Source organism: Phocoena phocoena, chromosome 16 (assembly GCF_963924675.1).
Source record: "Phocoena phocoena chromosome 16, mPhoPho1.1, whole genome shotgun sequence".
Lineage (NCBI taxonomy): Eukaryota > Metazoa > Chordata > Mammalia > Artiodactyla > Phocoenidae > Phocoena > Phocoena phocoena.
Window position 1 is genome coordinate 41,132,639 of NC_089234.1, and position 20,123 is coordinate 41,152,761.

At 35.1% G+C, this 20,123-nt stretch overlaps 1 protein-coding gene across 8 annotated transcripts in view; it reads right to left on the reverse strand.

The window, feature by feature from the left end:
• The window catches only part of PCDH15 (protocadherin related 15), a 714,536-nt gene that overhangs the window by 230,980 nt on the left and 463,433 nt on the right, over positions 1–20,123 (reverse strand). For all 8 annotated transcript variants that reach the window (XM_065894178.1, XM_065894175.1, XM_065894174.1 and 5 more), the window contains 2 exons: positions 13,296–13,375; positions 3,427–3,520 (listed from right to left, as the gene is read on the reverse strand). In XM_065894178.1, the coding sequence (XP_065750250.1) occupies positions 3,427–3,520; positions 13,296–13,375 (174 nt within the window). The remainder of the gene's footprint in view (positions 1–3,426; positions 3,521–13,295; positions 13,376–20,123) is intronic.

Consider the following 20,123-nt stretch of genomic DNA (forward strand, 5'->3'; position numbering starts at 1 on the left):
GATAGGGATGACTTTTGTGAAGAAGGTAGAGTAGAAACTGGCATGATTGTAAGGCTGGGCTTCTGGAGTGCTAATTAATTTCTGTTTCTTGTTCTGAATAGTGATCATACAAGTATTTTCACTATGTGAAAATTCATTAAGCTTCACAGTTATGGTTTGTGCACTCTTCTGTGTGCATCTCTCCATGAAATCATTTAAAGAATGCACACACATCAACATACGCTTGTGTGTAGATATATATGGATATGTATAAATGTAAATGTCATCTGATTAGATGAAATACAAGTCATGTTATTTTCTCCTTTTAACTTTTATATATTTTCCAAATTTTCTCTAAGAGAGCTACATTGCTTTAATAACAAAAATCAGTTTAACACATGTTATTTCTTTAAAAGTTGTGTTAGAGTTAAAGCTAGTAAAAAGATTTAAAGCTAGTAAAAAGATGTGCCTTTATAGTAGCAGTAGTTCCCAATTTGCCTGAGGGTGAAGGAGACATTAAAATGGACAGCTGGGAGCCAAAATCTAAGAGTAGCCATGCTAGAGTTTGCTGACCTTCCTTCTAACTGCTTGCATAAAGTGCCAGCCTATCTGTATTTCCCTTACTGGTGTCCATCCTATTCTTTAAAATTTCCATTCTTGACACTATGGAGTGGGATGATTTCAGCCTATACTGGGTCCTCAAAGGCTGTGGTCTGTAACTGGGTGGTATAGATGAGAACTGGATCACTAGGTGAACTAAGAAGTAAAAAACAAATCCACCATTCCTGTGCTAATAGGGGCTGAAATTTATAGACCATATAGATGTATTTATCCATATCTTAGAGATAGTATATGAAATAAAGAATATCCATTTCTCTGGCAGAAATGTAAAGTAATAAACACACAGAGAATAACTTCCAGCTTATATATTTCTTGTAAAGTGGTCTAAAGATCACTTGCATCAGAATCACTTGGAAAATCATTAAAAATGCAGATTTCTGAGCTACACATTAGAACTATTGACTCTATTCTGCAATATTCAAATTGTATATTTGCAATCAATTGCTGGTAATCCTTTTATTTAAGAAAAGTCCATCCACCTGTGTTCTTATTAAATACCTTTCTTAAAACCTGTGATTATTAAGGCTAAACGGTTAATTTTACTATAATTCTACAAAGGACGTAAGTTTAAATATTTAGATAAGAAAAGTGCTATCAAAATATGAGACTATTATTATTTTGTAATTACTTTCTTCTTCAACACCCCACTGTATGTGCACATGTATAAGTCGATCCCTAAAATTATATAAATGATGAAACTAACTGAAGAAGCTTTTGTTTGAAATCTAAATGTTTCTTTCCCTAGTGACATTCTTAGTACAAACTTTTGAAAATGAAACAAATTTGCTTAAAAGGATCATAATTTTAAAGCTGAATGAGACCTTATTCATTCTTAAAGAAAGAAAAATTGAGGGAACTAGAAATGCTAAGTGACCTGGCCAAGGAGAATTGAAATTAACAAGTAAATAACTGAAAAAGAAAAGAAAAAAAAAAAAAAAAGCTCTAGAAAGAACTAAGCCACTAATGTTAGCCCAGAACTTATTTTCAGTTTTTTATGTGGCCAAAGCCATAATTAGTAAACTGAAACTATGCCAGATAGCTTAATATGCTATTTCTTCCCCATCTTTACTGTTGCCTAAGAAATCTTACTTTTAAGGCCAGAGGTAAAAGGTGCTAGCTAATATTACTTCCATTAATTTCTGATTCATCATGTGACCTATCTCAAATGGTTGACCTAAAACCTTATTAATTTTACTTCACTCTAATTATACCCCTTACTCCATGCTTAATAATTCCCTCTTCCTTAGAATTTTACCCCTCAGTTATTTCCTAGCCAAATTACACATTAAACTTTCATCATAAGTCAAGTTCTCAATTATTTTCTTCTTGAGATTCTCACTGACTTCTTTACATATATCTTATACAGGCACACTATATTAATTAAGGGGATTGCATATGTAAAAAGTAATTTTAGATTTTATTTTTATTGACTCGCCTAATCTCTAAGTGCCTTCTCTTGGCCTCACTATTTACTAAAACTGTTCTGTATATTTTATTTTCCACATATAGCTGTTTATCTAATGTTTGAAAAGTGGCAAATAGCTTATTATGGGCAGATTGTTTACCAAATTTAAGTAATTATCCTTACCTATTTTTCTAATTTTTAATTAAGATGATAAAACTGTCTAGTATCAATTTTGTATGGTAAATTTTCTACAGCAATCCTCCTCAAAAAGCGTGAGGAGAGCATTATATACCCCCATCCAGTCTACTTTTTGATCAAAGAAGTCATTTCAAGTAAACTGGAGATACACTGCTATTTGAATTGGGTGAGTCTTCTAGACACTTATACTGAATTTGAAATTATTTCTAGAGAAAAGTGCTGAGTTGGCCCATATGCACTAGACTAAAGACAAAAGCTACTTTGTGGCATAGAAATGGTGAAAAAACAGTCTAATAAAGCACTGCCAATGAGTGCATTGTTACAAGGCTTAAAAATCAGAATAGTGGTAGTTGTGGATGGGTAGATTGAAGAATACAATCAAATGATTTTGAAACACACCTACATAACTAAACAATTTATTTATTTTTAATACTAAGTTTTAGGTGCAGAGGAAATAAAATTTATCTTCTCTAGAATTATGGGCCCTTTTAAACCATTTCAATCATCAAGGATTAGTCAAGATTCCGAGCGCCGCTTACAAATAACCTGTAGAATCAGTCAACTCGGTTTCCTAAGTGCTTCAAGGTATTTATGCACAAATTCCCTTCCCTCCACTGTCCCCCACCCTCAAAAAAGTGACTTTAAAGGAAATAGATTCCAACATAGTAAAACTGCCAGAACTGCCAGTGCTGTGCTGGTGATGGACACAATGAAATACTTCTTAGACTAAGTTAGATTTCATTTTCCCCATAAATTAGGTAAGAGAGCAAATTCCACGTATCTATTGCCAAGTCAAAGTTGCAGCTCCATAACAAATTCAGAATATAGGTTCATTGATTAAAAGAGCCCATTGGAGGGCTTCCCTGGTGGCGCAGTGGTTGAGAGCCCGCCTGCCGATGCAGGGGACACGGGTTCATGCCCCGGTCTGGAAGATCCCACATGCCACGGAGCGGCTAGGCCCGTGAGCCATGGCCGCTGAGCCTGCACGTCCGGAGCCTGTGCTCTGCAACGGGAGAGGCCACAACAGTGAAAGGCCCGGGTACCACAAAAGAGCCCATTGGAGAAAAAAGCACCTTGAGTAATTTTAAGTAGTTGCTCCAAATGAAAAAGAGATTAATTCATGAATTCATGACTATAATAAATTGTTTTAGAGTGTAAACTACAAGGTTCTCTCAGTTTCTTTAGGACTATTTTTAAAACCCTTTCCCAAAGAGAGTACTCACCCCATCTGGCCTGCCATCATTAGCAGTGACGATCAGAATGTAGCGATCAGTGCTTTCCCTGTCCAGTGCTTTCCCTAAGGTTAGAATCCCAGTACTAGTGACAGAGAAAACAAACAAACACATGAGACAGAAAAAGATATTATGTCACAGGGAGTCTTTCTACTATTGTGAACTACTTTTGATAGTTTTTCTTTTTTTTTTTCCTTTCAGCAAACATAGCTTGAGTATTTAAGATGAACGATTCTAGGATTTATGCTGAAAATTGAAAAAGGCTTTTAAGGCTGTTGAGCCTCTTAGCAATAATGAAAAATTGCCAAACTGAATGAGATAAGTGAGTTGATTCTGTAGCCTCCAAGGAAAAAAAAAACAAAACAAACTATGCTCAATTCATTACAGGAAGAAAGATATCTATCTTGTTTGTGATGATTTCAAAGGTAAAAGAGTCCATTAATCCTTAGCAGTTTCATAATGCTTTGAGTAAAAAAGTGATTTCTTTAATCTATATCACCACTCCCATTCATTGTCACATATGTGACCACTACGGAAATGAAAACATCTAAATTTCATCTTTGATTAAACCATAGAGACTAAAATTTTTCTTCTTTCCAAATTTCAAAATAACTGAGTCTTACTGTAGAAAATTAGAAAATATACAGTGGAATATTAAAACTTTCATAGATATTATGGGTTTTTTAATATTTCTTTGTATTCTCTATTATAACCATATTTAAATACATTACAATTGCTTTCAAAAGAGTACTCAGGCTGCATATTCTACATTCTTTTCAAAATAATATAATTTTATGAACATTCGTTCTCTCATTTTACAATTTATAAAAACAAACTCTTTTGTTGATACACTAACAATTTTACCATCTTGTTATTCTCTTGAAATTTAGATATTTCTTAAGTATTATGTATAATGGGAGATGAACAGCCTTTGGGAAAATTCTCATACTTAGAATACTTTTAATACTAATTCTTAACCTTTTCACTGTTTAGAATACATACTTTCAGATATTTAAGCTTTTATTCTCCCATGTAACTCGTTTTATAACACTTTGGTCGCTTATTATGTTCTCTAAAACAAGTTCTACATTTATGTCTTAGATATTACAATCTGATGTTGTACATGGCATTTTAATTAAAGTCTAACAAGTATCTACTGTGAAGGAGAGGTTACATTAATTTAACAAAACATTAAAATATTTATCAAGTATAAAAGCATAATTTGTTTCTGATAGATAAAAGGCTTTCATTTTAATCCAAGTGCTTTTGTTGTTATAGTGGAATTTAAGCAATCCGCACCACATATGGTAGTTGAGTACAGAGAGTCAATGCCAAGGAATCAAAATCAGAGTCACAGTTGCTCTGTTTGTTTTATTTTATTGTTGTTATTGATATGGACTAAAAAAAAAGTTCTAAACATATGGTATGACTATGAAAAACTGACTTTGCTCATTGTACATTTTAAAATGTTTTGTCCAAATAACTGAAAACCAATTCCCAGGGTAGTTTGTAACAATCAAATTTGGATCAACTTCCCATACTGCAGATGGTTCAGATAACCCCATTCTAAAATGACATTCAAAGGGAAAAGTAAATCATTTATTGCTTCTGAGACTTATTCACAAGTAACTTAAGAAATCTGGAAATCTATCCAGAGTAAAATGAAAGAAAGAAGAAAATTCAGTTATTGTTTTCCACTTTTCTCCTCAGTTTAAGCTTTGACTCTATATTATGCCTTGTATATTAAATTAGAAAATCACTAGAAATTTATATTGTATTAGAATTTAGAGCCATATTATACTTAAATAGCTTATTTTTCATAGTCTGGTAATTATTATGGAAATAGTTCTTTGCTTAAGATGATGTGTGCCTTGTGTCCCAATGTCGTAGACAGTTAGACAGGATATTTGGGAAATGGAAAAAGAGAGAAAAAATAGGTACTGTCTTTTGGTATTCAAAGCTGAAAGACTAGCTTATGAGTACACACAAGCATCCTTCCACAAAATTCCAGAAATAATTGGAAAGGAGGACTCTTGCTACCAGCTGAATGGAAGCTACAGAGCAGTATACATTAGGCTGCATTTAGAAATGGCAGTAAATCTTACCAGTCCATATACTAAAAATACATAAGAATGACTCCTGATACAACATCAATAATAGTGCTACTTAAATTTTACATAATTGAAAATATATTGCACAGGAGTGATGTCAGTGAAAATGGTGACGCAGACAGCTTGAAGAGGCGGTCTCTCCACAGAAGCATCGAAAAATGAAGCAGGAAAAATCAGAAACAACTTTGATAGGACTCTGGAAAACAGTCAAAGGTTGACAGCACCCAAATGAAGGTAGAATTAAGAAAAAGGCAACTTAAAAATTGTAGTAAAGATCTGTTCCATTTTTACTTCTCCTTGCCCCAGCCCTTTCTGGCTTAGAGTAGTCTTAAAGATGGTGGTCAACATTCCCAGTGTGCTACTCTGGTCCTTGTTTCTGGAGGCAGCGAAACTATCCTTATTCACAAAGAATTGTTTATCTATTCCAACTGGTCTGGAGGCTGCCTGAAGGAATAATACATGGTTTTTGTCTTGTTTTGCCTAACTCAGAATTCACTCAAGGTGGAAAAGCAGTGGGTATTCCTGGAAAACAGTGTAAGTCAGGGAGCAACCTGCAGCCATCTGAAGCAATAGTTTATGTTTGAGGCATACAGTGGAACACCAAAAGCCTGGCAGGAAAAACTGGGTAGAGAGTTTCTTGGAAAATTAGGGCATTCAAAAGTGCCCATGTATACTGGTGAATAGAATTGAGAGTCCAGAAATGAATCCATACGTCTGTGGCCAGTTGATTTTCAGCAAGAATGCCAAGATCATTCAATAGGGAAAGAATAATCTCTTCAACGAACAATGCTGGGGCAATTGGAGATCTACATGCAAAAGAACGTAATTGGACTATCTCATACCATATACAAAATTTAACTCAAAATGGATCAAAAATCTATATGTAAGTACTGAAACCGTAAAACTCTTAGACAAAAGCATAGGGATAAATCTTTATGATTTGAGGTTTGATAATGTATTCTTAAATATGGTAACAATAGCATGAACAGCACAAAGAAAAATAGGGCTTCCCTGGTGGCGCAGTGGTTAGGAATCTGCCTAACAATGCAGGGGACACGTGTTCCAGCCCTGGTCCAGGAAGATCCCACATGCTGCGGAGAAACTAAGCCCATGTGCTACAACTACTGAGCCTGTGCTCTAGAGCCTGTGAGCCACAACTACTGTAGCCCATGTGCCTAGAGCCCATGCTCCACAACAAGAGAAGCCACTGCAATGAGAAGCCTGCGCACTGCAACGAAGAGTAGCCCCCCGCTCGCCGCAACTAGAGAAAGCCCGTGCACAGCAACAAAGACCCAACACAGCCAAAAATAAATAAATAAAATAAATTAAAAATAAGTAAATAAACAGAATAGCAATAGTATATGTATTTAAAAAAAAGAAAAATATATTGAGCTTCCTCAAATTAAAAATTTTTTGTGCATCAAAGTACAGTATCAAGAAAGTGAAAAAAAAAACCTACAAAGTGGGAGAAAATATTTGCAAATCATATATCTGATAAGGGTCTGGTTCTCCAAATATATAAAGGACTCCATACAACTCAACAGCAAAAAGGACAAACAACCCAATTAAAAAATAGGCAAAGAATAGATACTTCTCCAAAGAAGATATATGGCAAATTAGCACATGAAAACATGCTCAACATCATTAGTCATCAGGGGAATACAAATCAAAGCTACAATGAGGGACTTCCCTGATGGTCCAGTGGTTGGGAGTCCGCCTTCCAGCGTGGGGGACGTGGGTTCGATCCCTGGTCGGGGAACTGGGATCCCACATGCTGCGGGGCAGCTGGGCCCACGCTCCACAACTATTGAGCCTGTGCACTCTGGAGCCCACGCCACAACTAGAGAGAAGCCCGTATGCCTCAACGAAGATCCCACATGCCACAACTAAGACCCAAAGCAGCCAAATAAATAAATAATTAAAAAAAAAAAAAAAAAAGCTACAATGAAATAGTACTTCATACTCACTAGGATAATTAACAAAACAGATGGGAAAATAATGTGTTGATGAAAACACGGAGGTATTGAAACACTTGTACATTGCTGGTGGGAATGTAAAATGGTTCAGTCACTATGGAAAACAGTTTGGCAGTTCCTCAAAAAGTAAATGATTACAATATGACCCAGCAATTCCAATTCTGGGTATACATTCAAAAGAATTGAAAACAGGTGCTTAAATACATGTATATTTGTGTGTGCTTAAATACATGTATCTATGTGTGTCTGTATGTGTGTGGATATTAGCAGTATCCACAATGACCAAAACAGAAAAACAGCCCAAATTTCCATCAATGTATGAATGGATAAACAAACTGCTGTGTACACATGTAACAGAATATTATGCAGTTATAAAAAGGAAAGAAGTACTGAGATATGCTTCAACATGGAAGAACTCTGAAACATTAGGCTAAGTGAAAAAAGCCAGACACAAAAGGTCACATACTGTGTCATTCTATTTATAGGAAATATCCAAAATAAATAAATCCATAGAGGCAGAACACAACTTGGTGGTTGTCAGTGGTGGAGGGGAAGGGCAAGTAGGGAGTAACTGCTTAACTGAGTTGTGTTTCCTTTTGGAATGATGACGATGTTCCTGAACTAGATAGAATTGATAGTCGTACAACACTGTGAGTCTACTAAATGCCACTGAATTGTTGACTTTAAAATGGTTAATTTTATGCTATGTGAATTTAACCTCAATTATATTAATTATATTGCACAGAATTCCCTCACCAAACACTGAGGCTATATTCCTGAAATGTATTGTGATTGACAAAATCAAGCTCTTTTATACAATGAGTTGGTTTGCCAAACCATAAAAATGGTGGTCAAAAGTTGTTTAAACAATGTAGATAAAAAGTAGTGGAGGGTATCTACTTCCAAACAAACCAACCTTCTATTTAAGTGTTCATTTTCCCAAATTGTATCATTTATTAGGAAATATTGCAGCAGCGTAATTATGCACTGAAAGAGATTATCTCACAGGTTTCATGCTTTGTATTCTTCCATTAATCTTTTTCAATACCTTCTACTGATTGTGATTAACATCATTTATACTTACAAGTGTCTGAGTCTTTGGCAGATTTATCATGCTGATTTGGGCATCATTTTTCAGGCCTTAAAATGATATTTAGAGAGGGTAAAATGTACCTCAAAATGTGTGATTGCTTCTAGTTTGATATGGCATTCCATGTTGAACAGTAATTAGTGATTAACAAACAGACCAATAGAAAGAGTTAGATATTGGTAGCCATTCAGGTAAGTTGATGGAGGCATGAACCAGCTGTGTGAGAAGGGTGATCTGAGCATATATTTTGAGAGTAGAGCTTACAGAAAAATATGCATATCATCTTTCTTACATGTCAATCTTCAGTGTAGCTCAAACTGATATGAAAAACATAAGCTTTAAATTTAGTGTCAAAATTAATTTAGTCACATAGAAATAAAAATGCCAGTGAAGATATAAAATTTTCAAATAAAGTTCTAACAAGGGGCAGAAATAACTCTGAGGTTCTTTTGCTTAGCACTTAGCCTTTAAGTGTTACATCACATGCCTTATGCTACAATGATGACATCAATAAGAATTCCTCAATTTCCTGCAATAAATAACAAATATTTTGCCATAATACTTGCAGAGGAAATTTCTTTACATCTTGCTTAAATATTTACTTATAAATGAATGTTTGCTGAATAAATATTTGATGAATCATATGCAACTATTAGCACAGACATAAAAAGTTATTAAAATAATGCATTACACTACAGAACCATAAAGATCTGGCCATTTAATACATAACATTAACTGATTTACATAATGAATGATTGTGACCTTTAAGGAACAAACATTTTTCTTTAAAGAATAAGTTTCTTTCCTGGCCATATGACTAATCCACTTCATTAAAATGTCACACAGTGTGACAGAAAGAGAAAAACAAATACCATATGCTAACACATATATATGGAATCAAAAAAAAAAAGGGTCTGATGAACCTACGGGCAGGACAGGAATAAAGACACAGACATAAAGAATGGACTTGCGGATGTGGGGAGGGGAAAGGGTAAGCTGGGACGAAGTGAGAGAGTAGCATTGACATATATACACTACCAAATGTAAAACAGATAGCTAGTGGGAAGCAGCTGCATAGCACAGGGAGATCAGCTAGGTGCTTTGTGACCACCTAGAGGGGTGGAATAGGGAGGGTGGGAAGGAGACCCAAGAGGGAGTTGATACGGGGATATATATACACATATAGTTGATTCATTTTGTTATACAGCAGAAAGTAACACAATATTGTAAAGAAATTATACTCCAATAAAGATGTTTAAAAAAAATAAAGCTATGACACTGAAAAAAAAATGCATATAACAAGTCAACACTTGGTAAATCCACACTAGCACTGAAATGAATATTCATTACAACTAATATTTTTTAAAGAATTATAAAAATGTTTTGGTATATTTGTAATTCAATGGAAAAAAAAGGTAAGGTAATGAATGGTATTGTAATGATTATTGTTAAAATTGGCATTATAGCATAAAATAATATTTAATGTAAACAATGAGCAAGTACTTTTTTTGTTGTTTTAAGAAGAAAAATGTAACCAAAATCACTATTTATATGAACTGAAGCATCTGATAAGACAGAACATGATTTCTTTTCTATTATTTTTTGAGAGAGCATCTGAATTATTCAAATCCTTAAAACTTACATAGAAGTGGTGATGCAAATTTGCACAAGTATCTCAGAAGTTTCAAAGAGGGAAGGGATTAAAATATCAATATTTCCCCCATTTCAAATGTGTTGAAATATATTGCTAAGGGTCTAGCCTAGCCTATAATTATCAATGGGAACAACAGCAATGAAGTGGCTGAAATAAAATTACCATAAGATAAAAGGCAATGGGTGCAGTGTACTGGACCCTGTATGATCATCAACAGAGACCATACATTCATCACAGAGCCCTGCCCTACTCTAGCTGTCCGGAAAAAGTTTGCATTTAAGGATATTTCTGTCTGTTTAGGCCAATTCAGACAAAGAGGATGTGCATTGACATCTTTCACACTTTGAAGAACCTCTGTAACCAACAAGGTGTGTCTGTTCGGTTTCAAAAGCATAAATTAGAGAGTAGTAGACAAACACTTGCTAGGGTAGCAGCATGAGTGAGTATGTCTTTGATAAAACTGGTAGCTCATTAGATTTCACAACCAGCAGTTTTAAAATCCTTCAGCATCAAGAGAAAAACAGATAAACACAGGAATGGAAATCTTTAACAGAGAAAGTAAGACCAGGGCAGGTGAAAACTTCACTGTTTTCTTATTTTTATCAGTTTTATTAACATATAATTCACATATCATTGAATTCACCCATTTAAAGTGTACAATTCAATAAATTTTAGCATATTTTCAGAGTAGTTCAACCATCACCACAATCAATTTTAGAATATTTTCATCACTGTACCCATTAGCAGTCATTCCTTATTCTCTGTCAGCCCCCACCCTCAGGCAACCAGTAGTCTACTTTCTGTCTCTATAGATTGGCCTATTCTGGACATTTAATACAAATGGGATCAAACCAAATGTGGTCTTTTGTGAATGATTTCTTTCATTTAGTATGTTTTCAAGGTTCATGCATGTTTCAGTACTTAATTCTCCTTTATTGCTGAATAATATTCCACCGTATGGATACACATTTTGTTAATTCATTTCATCTGTAGACAGACATTTGGGTTGTTTTCCACATTTTGCCATTGTAAATAATTCTGTTATAAACATTTCTGTGCAACTTTTTACGTGAACATAACATTTTCATTTCTCTTGAATAGACACGAGTGGAATTGCTGAGTTATATGGTAACTCTATGTTTAACATTTAGAGGAAATGAGAAATAGTTTTCCTGAGTGTACATTTTACATTCCCACCAGAAACATATGAGAATTCTGATATTTCCACATCTTCACCCATGTATGCTATTTCCTTTGTTTTTCATTATAGCTATTATAAGAGGATGTGAAGTGGTATTTCATGATTGTAATTTGATTTCCCTAATGACTAGTGATAATGAGCATATTTCCACATGCTTATTGGTCATTCATATATCTTCGAAGAAATGTCTATTTAAATTCTTGTTCATTTTTATTTAGATTATTTATCTGCTTATTTTCGAGATATACTAGTTCTTTACATATTCTTCATATATTTAAAATATTTTCTTTCAGTCTGTGGGGTTGTCTTTCACTTTCTTGATGGTGCCATTTGAATCACATTTTTTCAAATTTTGATGAGGTGCAACTTATTAGTCTTTTTCTTAATCACTTTTGCTTTTTGTATCATATCTAAGAAATCATTGCCTAACCCAAATCATGATTTACATCTGTATTTTCTTCTTCATTATATAGTTTAATCTCTTATATTTAGGTCTGTGATTCACTTTGAGTTAATTTTTACAGACGGTGTGAGGTAAAGACCCAACTTCATTCCTTTGCATGCTGTCTCAGCTTCATTTATTGAAAAGATTATTCTTTCCTAATTAGATTGTCTTAGCCTTTTTTTTTTTGGAAATCAATGGACCATAAATATTAGGGGTTATTTTTGGATTCTTAAGTTTATCCTAGTAATCCAGACATCTATTCTTATACCAGTACCACACAGTCCTGATTACTGTTAAAGTGTCCCTTTTACAAAGTTTTCTTTCTTTAAGAATGATTGTAAATTATAATTACTTATGATTAGTATGTACCTACGGGGGAAAATTCAAAATAGTAAATCTCTCCATTTTTTAAATGGAAGTTTATTCATCTGTGAAATCTAAAAATCTGGGAAATATTGTATCCAGGCATACAAACTCATGGCTGTACCACCCTCGTCAATGCAAAGTTGCACGTGTTTTTTTCTTACAAGATCAAGTGACCACACAGGGTTCTCTTGATTTGGCATTGTGTACCACATGTTCCTGAGACTGAAGCAGAGCCTGGCTAGTTTGTCAAATTTTTCACTTTATACTCATGGGCTACATTTAGATTTCCATCCTTTTAGGGAGTAAAACCACTCAGGACCACACAGAAAACACCAGAGAGATAGCAAGAACATCTCTTTGACAGCCAGCCACACGTAAAAACAGAGTGGCTACTTTGCTGTTGAAGAAGAGAAACAAAGCTAACGTCAATGCCTTCTTTAATGCCTGCTGTCAGTTTCCTCAATAGTTAAGACTGACATTGCCTCTGATATGTTCAGAGAGGTGAGCAGAATGACATGGACATAGACCTCAAAGGGGCTTAGAATGGGCATGAAATATTTTTATCTTAGCTTTTTTAGAGTATACCTATATTACTCTAAAATTGAAGGATGGACTTTGGTGGCACCTTAAATGTATCTGAATTACACTTTTTCTTACAAAATTCCCTTTGAACAATTTAGTGCCAAGTTACTCTTTGCAGAAATATCCTTGTTATTATGCATAGCTGACAAGTTTAAAGGGATCTAATTAATCCCAGGTTATACCTGCAAATGAACTGTTTCCACCTCAGTGGATTTTACCTAGTAAAATTTTTTTAAATAAATAAACAGTGTCCTGGGTATGATTTCTGGATTCAGAATTATCCCCCGCAGCTCTCATTAACACTCGTAGAAAAGAAAAGTAAAATAAAACTATAAACACCTGAAAGTCTCTGATTAGAAGTCTGTCCTCTTGCTACCGGTACACTGTTTAACATTTTAAAAAGAAAAATAAATTTAGAAATTATTTTTAACTTACGTTTCTGAAAGATTAAAAACTCGCTGTGGATCTCCATTCTCAATGGCGTATGTTATTGGATCTCCCTCTCGATCAGTTGCCTTCAGAGAGAAAACATACTTTAATTATCAAGTAATTGATATGTCTTCCATTCAGTACAGTATAATATAGAAACTTGAAACTAATAGCACAGAAGATCCATGATACCTTAAAGTATAAAGATGAAAACACGGGCAAATGGCTAGATGTAAAATAAAGAATTTCTATCTGATCCCAGCATTTCTGTCATTTTATGTCATCTGAAAGTTGTAACAATGAATAAGAATAATATCTCCTGAATGTATACATAATCTTATCTGGTAGGGAAATACAGTAATGATTTTCCTATGGTTTACTTATTTAATTTTATATGAATAATTCAAACAAATATGTTGGAGTCTACATAAATGTTTACAGTGTCAAGAAATTATTTAATGCACTATTTTTTCTTTTTCTGCTCAGAATATATTGTCTGCAAAGCTTTATGGTTAAGAATTCTGAATCTGGAGCCAGAGAGCCTGAATAAAAAACTGGGCTCCATTTACTAATTGTGTGATTGTTTCTTAATTTCTTCATTTGTAAAATGAGAACTATAACAATATAAAAGTTAATAGATGTTGAGAGGTTTAAGTGAAATAATCTATATTAAAACACATAGACTAAATCTGGCATATTGTAAGTTTCAGTAAATATTAACCTTTTTTTCCCTTCTTCACTCAAGTCATAGTAGAAAAAATCTACAGCTTCTGACTTTGAGTTTGAGTTTCTCTTACCCAAAATAAAGATACACACTGTATATTGTGGCATTGGAGTCTGGGATTTTACCATCTAAAATATCCAATAATTCCCTTTTCAATTATCCATTAAGTCCCCTTATGGAAGACTTGCGTGAAGAAAGAAATCTGGATGATATAAAGGGGATGGGCGAGGGATCTGCCTAAGCATGACCCCAGGCGGAGGGGAAATCTTGTTTATTTATAAGTTACTCGGCTGGCAGAGATACCAACCTCTCTGACGGGCAGGCACTGCCCTGAAGTTGGCAGGACCTACAAAAGTGGTGGTTATGTTGGGTCTTTTCAAACACCGGACAATAACCGTCCCAGCCATAAGAGGCTGATTATGAAATCCCATGTCCAGACCAACAGGGAGCACCATTTCTGCAGGTAGATTAGATGGCTTTGACATGGATTTCAGAGCCCTGGTCATGGGACAGCCCTATCAGCTACCACGGTGGATGGGTGGCCAGAAACCTCTCTTGGACCACATAAACTCCAGAGTCCAGGGACAACTGAGTAATAACGTAATATTTACTAAATGCCAGGTTTTGTGGGAGAAGCTTTGTAGGATTAGTTAAAAGTGTCTCCTCTATAAAACACTTCCTTCACATGGCTTCCGTAACATCCTATTCTCCTGCTTTTAATTCTACCTTATCAGCTACTACCTCTTTTCCTTGGCTGATTTTTCCTCATCTATCAGACATATTTATATAGGATGCTCCAAAGGTTTGTTCTTGGACTTCACTTACTTTGTCAACCTCATCCAACTGCAGAGCTTTGAAACTCTTTCTATGTTGAAGACTCTCATATCTCTAAACCAGCCCTGTCCTCTGAATTTCAGACCTATATCCAATTGCCTGTTTGATCCCCAATTAGATCAATTATAAACACCCCCAATTTTAAATGTTAAAACTCCCCAATCCTGATCTCTCTCTGCTACTCTCCCACTGCTCAAGAAGACAACAACCTGCTGCTTTCAGTATTCATTATCTCAGTAAATAGCAGAAACTACATCCTTCTACTTGCTTGTCCTTAACTGAACATTCTTACTCCCCAGGGTAATCGTCGGCAAATTCCATTGGGTCTATATTTAGAACATCTGCAGTTATCTGGCTGTCTCTGAACTCCAAATACCATCTCCCTCATGGATTATGTAATAACCATCTGACTAGTGCTCCTGCTTTCTCCTTTGCACCTTCACCGCAGCCCTTTTTTTTTTTTTTTTTTTTTTTTTGTGGTACGCAGGCCTCTCACTGCTGTGGCCTCTCCCATTGTGGAGCACAGGCTCCGGACGCACAGGCTCAGAGGCCATGGCTCACGGGCCCAGCCGCTCTGGGGCATGCGAGATCCTCCTGGACTGGGGCACGAACCCGTGTCCCCTGCATCGGCAGGCGGACTCTCAACCACTGCGCCACCAGGGAAGCCCCGCAGCCCATTTTTAATTAAGCAAAGTAACCATTTTTACCAGGCCAAGATTTTATTTTTTAGTAAGGCTATGGCATTATTATGCATTATTACATACACACACACACACACACACACACACACACACACACACACAAATGGAATAAAATAAAATAGTAAAATACAATGAAATAATAAACTACTTACGATAATACCTTTGAAACATTCAAACTAAATTTAAAATTTTAAATTTCATTAAATTAATTATAATGTAAGGGCAAGGGCAGAGAGTAAGAAACAAAATAATTAAACACCTACACACAGTCAATGGGATTAATAGTACACGGTTGATATTTTCCCCTTGTTTTTTGTCCTTTTCCAGACAAGTATTAATAAAAAAGATAAAATGGAACTACAAATAATGATACTCAGTTAACTTACTGGAGAAACACAGAATTATGCTGTATATGGAGACTACATTTTATCACTAAAAAGTTCACACTAAATGTTTTCTGTTGTTTTCCTCTTTCAATCAGTCATTTTAATGTCATATTGTTATAGATATTATCAATTTCTTTGTTTTTGGTATGTGGTTATTGTTGTTGTTTTTGAGAGAAAATTTATTGTCTTGTGTTTTCATAAAAGCCAGAAGAAATAGATTCTGAAGCAAGAGAACTTTGTGTAAACAACTTTAAATCCAGATTAATGTTAAACCTTTCTTCTAATGTATCAGATCTACTCTAATATTTAATATTATTTTTGTGGGATGAGAGCACTGTGAATGCTGTTACTTTGTTTATACAAGTCATTATTTTGTTAAGTTACTAAAATAAAAATAGAGAGGTTCCTAGAGGACTCTCAACGTTTTTTTCAGCCCAATTAATTACTTTCAATCCCTGAGGTACTGTGGAATATTTCTTCAGTTTTGTTTGACCATTTAAATACCTCAAACTTTTAAGGATTGTTAGAGCCAATAATTTGCCTATTTCATTCACATGTGAGGTTGTGCCCTTACTGGAAACTTTGAAGACCCAGGATTTAGAAGATAATCCTATTTGATTGTTTTCTTCTTTTTATCCTCTTAGCCAATCCTTTGTTGTTGTTTCAGGATCTGTGGCAAACAGTGTAGTAATTAGGGAGGATTCATAATTTCTCGGTCAACTAAACAAGGGGGAATGGTGCTGTCTAGATCAGAGTTCTGAAATCTATCCATTACATGTGTTAGCACTTGTTTAAATACCATGTATCTCTATGTACCAACATCAAAAGGGAGAAATAATGCATAATAATTGGAAAAATCAGCAGAAACAATAATTCTTGGAGTATTAAGATTTGATAATGTGCATATGTGTGACCTAAAATATATTTCTAAAAACATTTTTAAAATAGTTTTTTTTTCTATATATGAGTCTAGCCAGCCTTCTCTACATGATGGGCAGAGATTTATATATGATATAGAATAGTGAATCCTTGTTAAAATTTTCTGACTGCTTATTAGATGTCAGACATTATATCTGCATGCCTTATCTCTTTTAAGCCTTGCAACAACCTTATAGTCAAAAGGGAAATGCAGAAGACTTCCATTCTATTACTCTCTCTGTCACCATTCCAATTAGAGTTCTGTATAATTAATTGGAAGATACACCTTTTTTTTTAATCTAGAGATAATAGTGACTGTTTCATCTTTAAAAAGGAGAGTCTACTATTAGTTAATATTTTCCATAATATAACAGATAGGAATTACTCAGCCTTAGTACAAAAACATTTCTTATGCCTTTATTTTTGATCAGTCAATTCTGATATGAGCCCTTTATTCAAGATCTGAGAGAAGTATAACAGTAGTCATCTCCCCTGGAGTTTACTGGGTAGGCTCTGGAGCCAAGCACCTGGGTTCCAGACCTGGTTATACTATTATCTCTCAGGCAAGATACCTAACTTCAATATCAACAATATTCACTTATTAATTCAACAAATATTTACTGAATATCTACACTGTGTTAAGCACTGAGACTTCAGCAGAGAACACAGACAAAAATGTTTCCTTTGTGCAGCTTACACTGTAGTGTGGGAGCCAGAGAAAAAATAAAACAATCAATTGATAGGTATTTATATAGAATATATTATATATAATTACTTATTTATATAGAATATATATTATAGTTATATACAATTTACATATAAAATTATATATATAATTAACATATATTTATATAATACGCTTATCAGATCCATATAAGTGCTACAAAAATATAAAACAATTCAGGAAGGACATATGGAAGGGTAGGGTGAGAGTTTGCACTTACAAAGAGGTTATCAGGAAAGCTATCAGAAAAATGTAAAAATTTGGCAGGACAGGAATAAAGACATAGACATAGAGAATGGACTTGAGGACAGAGAGGGGGAAGGGTAAGCTGGGACGAGGTAAGAGAGTAGCATGGACATATATACACTACCAAATGTAAAACAGATAGCTAGTGGGAAGCAGCTGCATAGCACAGGGAGATCAGCTAGGTGCTTTGTGATCACCTAGAGGGGTGGAATAGGGACGGTGGGAGGGAGGCACAAGAGGGAGGGGATATGGGGATACATGTATATGTACAGCTGATTCATTTTGTTGTACAGCAGCAACTAACACAACATTGTAAAGCAATTATACTCCAATAAAGATGTTAAAAAAAAATTGGCAAACGTTTGTAAAAGGTGAGAGATCAAGTCGTGTGGGGAAGGGCCCTCCAGGTGGAGGGCAGAGCAAGTTAAAAGGTCCTGAGGTGGACACATGCCTAATGAGTTTGAGGAAGAGCAAGCACCTGGAAGACTTGCTCAGGTTTTGCTTGGCCTCAGGTAAACAACCTGAGTTATTTAACCTCAGGTTAAATGATTGAATGACGCTCACTTTGGACAGCTAGCAAGTAATGCAATTGAGTCATCGGTTTGCTGATACATGTTTACAGCATGTGAACTAAAATAAAGCAAGTTTTTCCTTTATTATTACTTGACAAGGAGTATCTTTAAAGGGCTTCCCTGGTGGCGCAGTGGTTGAGAGTCCGCCTGCCAATGCAGGGGACACGGGTCCGTGCCCCGGTCCGGGAAGATCCCACATGCCGCGGAGCGGCTGGGCCCGTGAGCCATGGTTGCTGAGCCTGTGCGTCCAGAGCCTGTGCTCCGCAACTGGAGAGGCCACAAGAGTATCTTTAAAGATTGAACCAACTCTTCCTTCTAGTCTGCTCAAGCAGATTACCCACTGCATCTAAATTCAAGTCACCCATTTTTCAGAAGCACCAACAGGAACCCAAAAGGATTTATCTAAATAAGCAGTGTGCTTAGAGACTGGAAAATAGGAATTTTGAAAAAGAAAACAAATCTTTTATAAACTAATATTCTGTTCATGTTAAAGATGAACACAACCACCAAATACCATCTGGTAGAGTGCACTTTATGCACACAGAATGATTCTACACATTTCACAGGACGTTAAGACAAAGTACTTGCCCATAGGGATTCTAAAATAGATAAAATGAACATATTTAGATGGTCTTTTCTTTTCTCACTTAGGCAAACAAGTTCTGATTTATGTTATTAAACTGCTTGAGAGCAGGAACTGAAGCTTTCAATTCAGGACAGCAGTTCTTCCAAAAATGTGTGTGCACTCCTGGGATTAAATTATTGGTCTTTTAACAAAGTAATAATGTTTATGAGTATATTTCAGTATGACTTAATCTTTTTATTTTTATGTCAAGTAGTGTTTTGTCGTTTATGATTCTGATATAAAATTTCCTTTCTGAGATAAGTTCATTTATGTAAAAAAGTCAGTTTATTCAATTTAAGTAAATAATATGCAAATATAGCACATCTGAAACTTAAAAATGCAGCTAATCTAGAATGACACTGTATTACATGAGCATCCCTTAAGACCTTTCATCCTGTCCATTTATTATACTATATTTGGCTACTTCATTCACTTTCTCTCTTCCTATATGATTATGATTATTAACACTTTCTCCTCAGGTTTCCAGCTTATCCTACCCCATCTTTATTCTCAGCTGGTGATCCCGATTACTGTTTCACTGAGAAGATTGAAGCAATTTTCTGCAAGCACTCCGAATTTTATATATATATGTATTTATAAACAATCCTGTAACTATACACTACATCTTTCCTCCTATTACTGATAATGTACCGTCTGATCTCCCATCTATGGCAAGATATGGGGAAAGAGTTTTGCATTCTACTTTTTCTAATTGTTCTCATCCTCTCTAAAATCATTTCAATCATATTTCTAAACCTCCCACAACTACTGCACTGAAACTGCTCTTTTCAACATCACCAATAAATTCTTTATTAGTAAAACCACTGATCAATTCACAATCCTTGTTTTTGCTTGTTTCTTAGCTTTGTTGGCTTATTTTTCATTGGACCTATCAGTAGCATAGACATTAGATCAGACACAACTGATCTCTGCCTTCTCCCTGATACAATTTCTACCCTTAGTTTCCAGGACACACGTTCCTCTGGGTCTCCATTCCTGGTCCTCTTCTCCTCAGCAAAATTAGTCTTTGGATGCCTTTTACATTCACTCCCTTAAGAATCTCATCCAATCTCAAAGTTGTACACAGTATTTAAAAAGCTCAAG